Source organism: Penaeus monodon, chromosome 24, assembly GCF_015228065.2.
Source record: "Penaeus monodon isolate SGIC_2016 chromosome 24, NSTDA_Pmon_1, whole genome shotgun sequence".
NCBI classification, from domain to species: Eukaryota; Metazoa; Arthropoda; class Malacostraca; order Decapoda; family Penaeidae; genus Penaeus; species Penaeus monodon.
This window is the reverse complement of record NC_051409.1, coordinates 31,233,074-31,233,640: the sequence shown is the minus strand read 5'-3', so window position 1 is coordinate 31,233,640 and position 567 is coordinate 31,233,074. Positions and strand designations below refer to the sequence as shown.

General features: G+C 42.9%; 1 protein-coding gene across 1 annotated transcript in view; it reads right to left on the bottom strand.

Annotated features, from left to right (window-relative positions):
- The window catches only part of LOC119588719 (chorion peroxidase-like), a 10,148-nt gene that overhangs the window by 923 nt on the left and 8,658 nt on the right, over positions 1–567 (bottom strand). Inside the window, exon 10 of the mRNA XM_037937359.1 lies at positions 52–221. Coding sequence (XP_037793287.1) covers positions 52–221 — 170 coding nt within the window. The remainder of the gene's footprint in view (positions 1–51; positions 222–567) is intronic.

The following is a 567-nucleotide window of genomic DNA, read 5'->3' as shown; positions in this document are numbered from 1 at the left end:
TCCCTTTTTTTCAAACAACAAATAAACCAACAACCCAACAACAAAGCGTACCTCCAGTAAAAGCCACCGGTTTCTCGTTGCTCTCATACCAGAAGCGGTCTCCTCTCTTCAGCCTGAGGAACTGGTCAGCAATCACGCAGGCGAAGGTCGGCCCCACAAGCCCGTCCTGGATCGGCCGCTCTGCCAAGCCTCCCGTGTAGAAGTCGATGTCGTCAACGTGCCTTCGGTGGAGTTTTTTTGGAAGCCATTAAAATAAAGGAAGAAACGGTGGTGTTCAAATGAGAAGGAAAAATTGGTAGATAAGGGAAATTGTGAGATTCGTAAGATGTTAATTTACGATGGAAAGGAGAGAGGATGAACAGGAAGAAATTGTGAGATTCTTAAGATGAATAGAAAAAGAGGAAGACGGAGAAAATTCGGAGGCCATTAGATAAAGAAAGACTTCGCGAGGTGTTCAACAGAAAGGATATTTAGGAGAAAAAAAAAAGATGGAGAAAGATGGGAGGATCTAAAATTCAGGACACGGATAATAAATTGTTTATGGACAGATTTCCTATAGGAAACTGA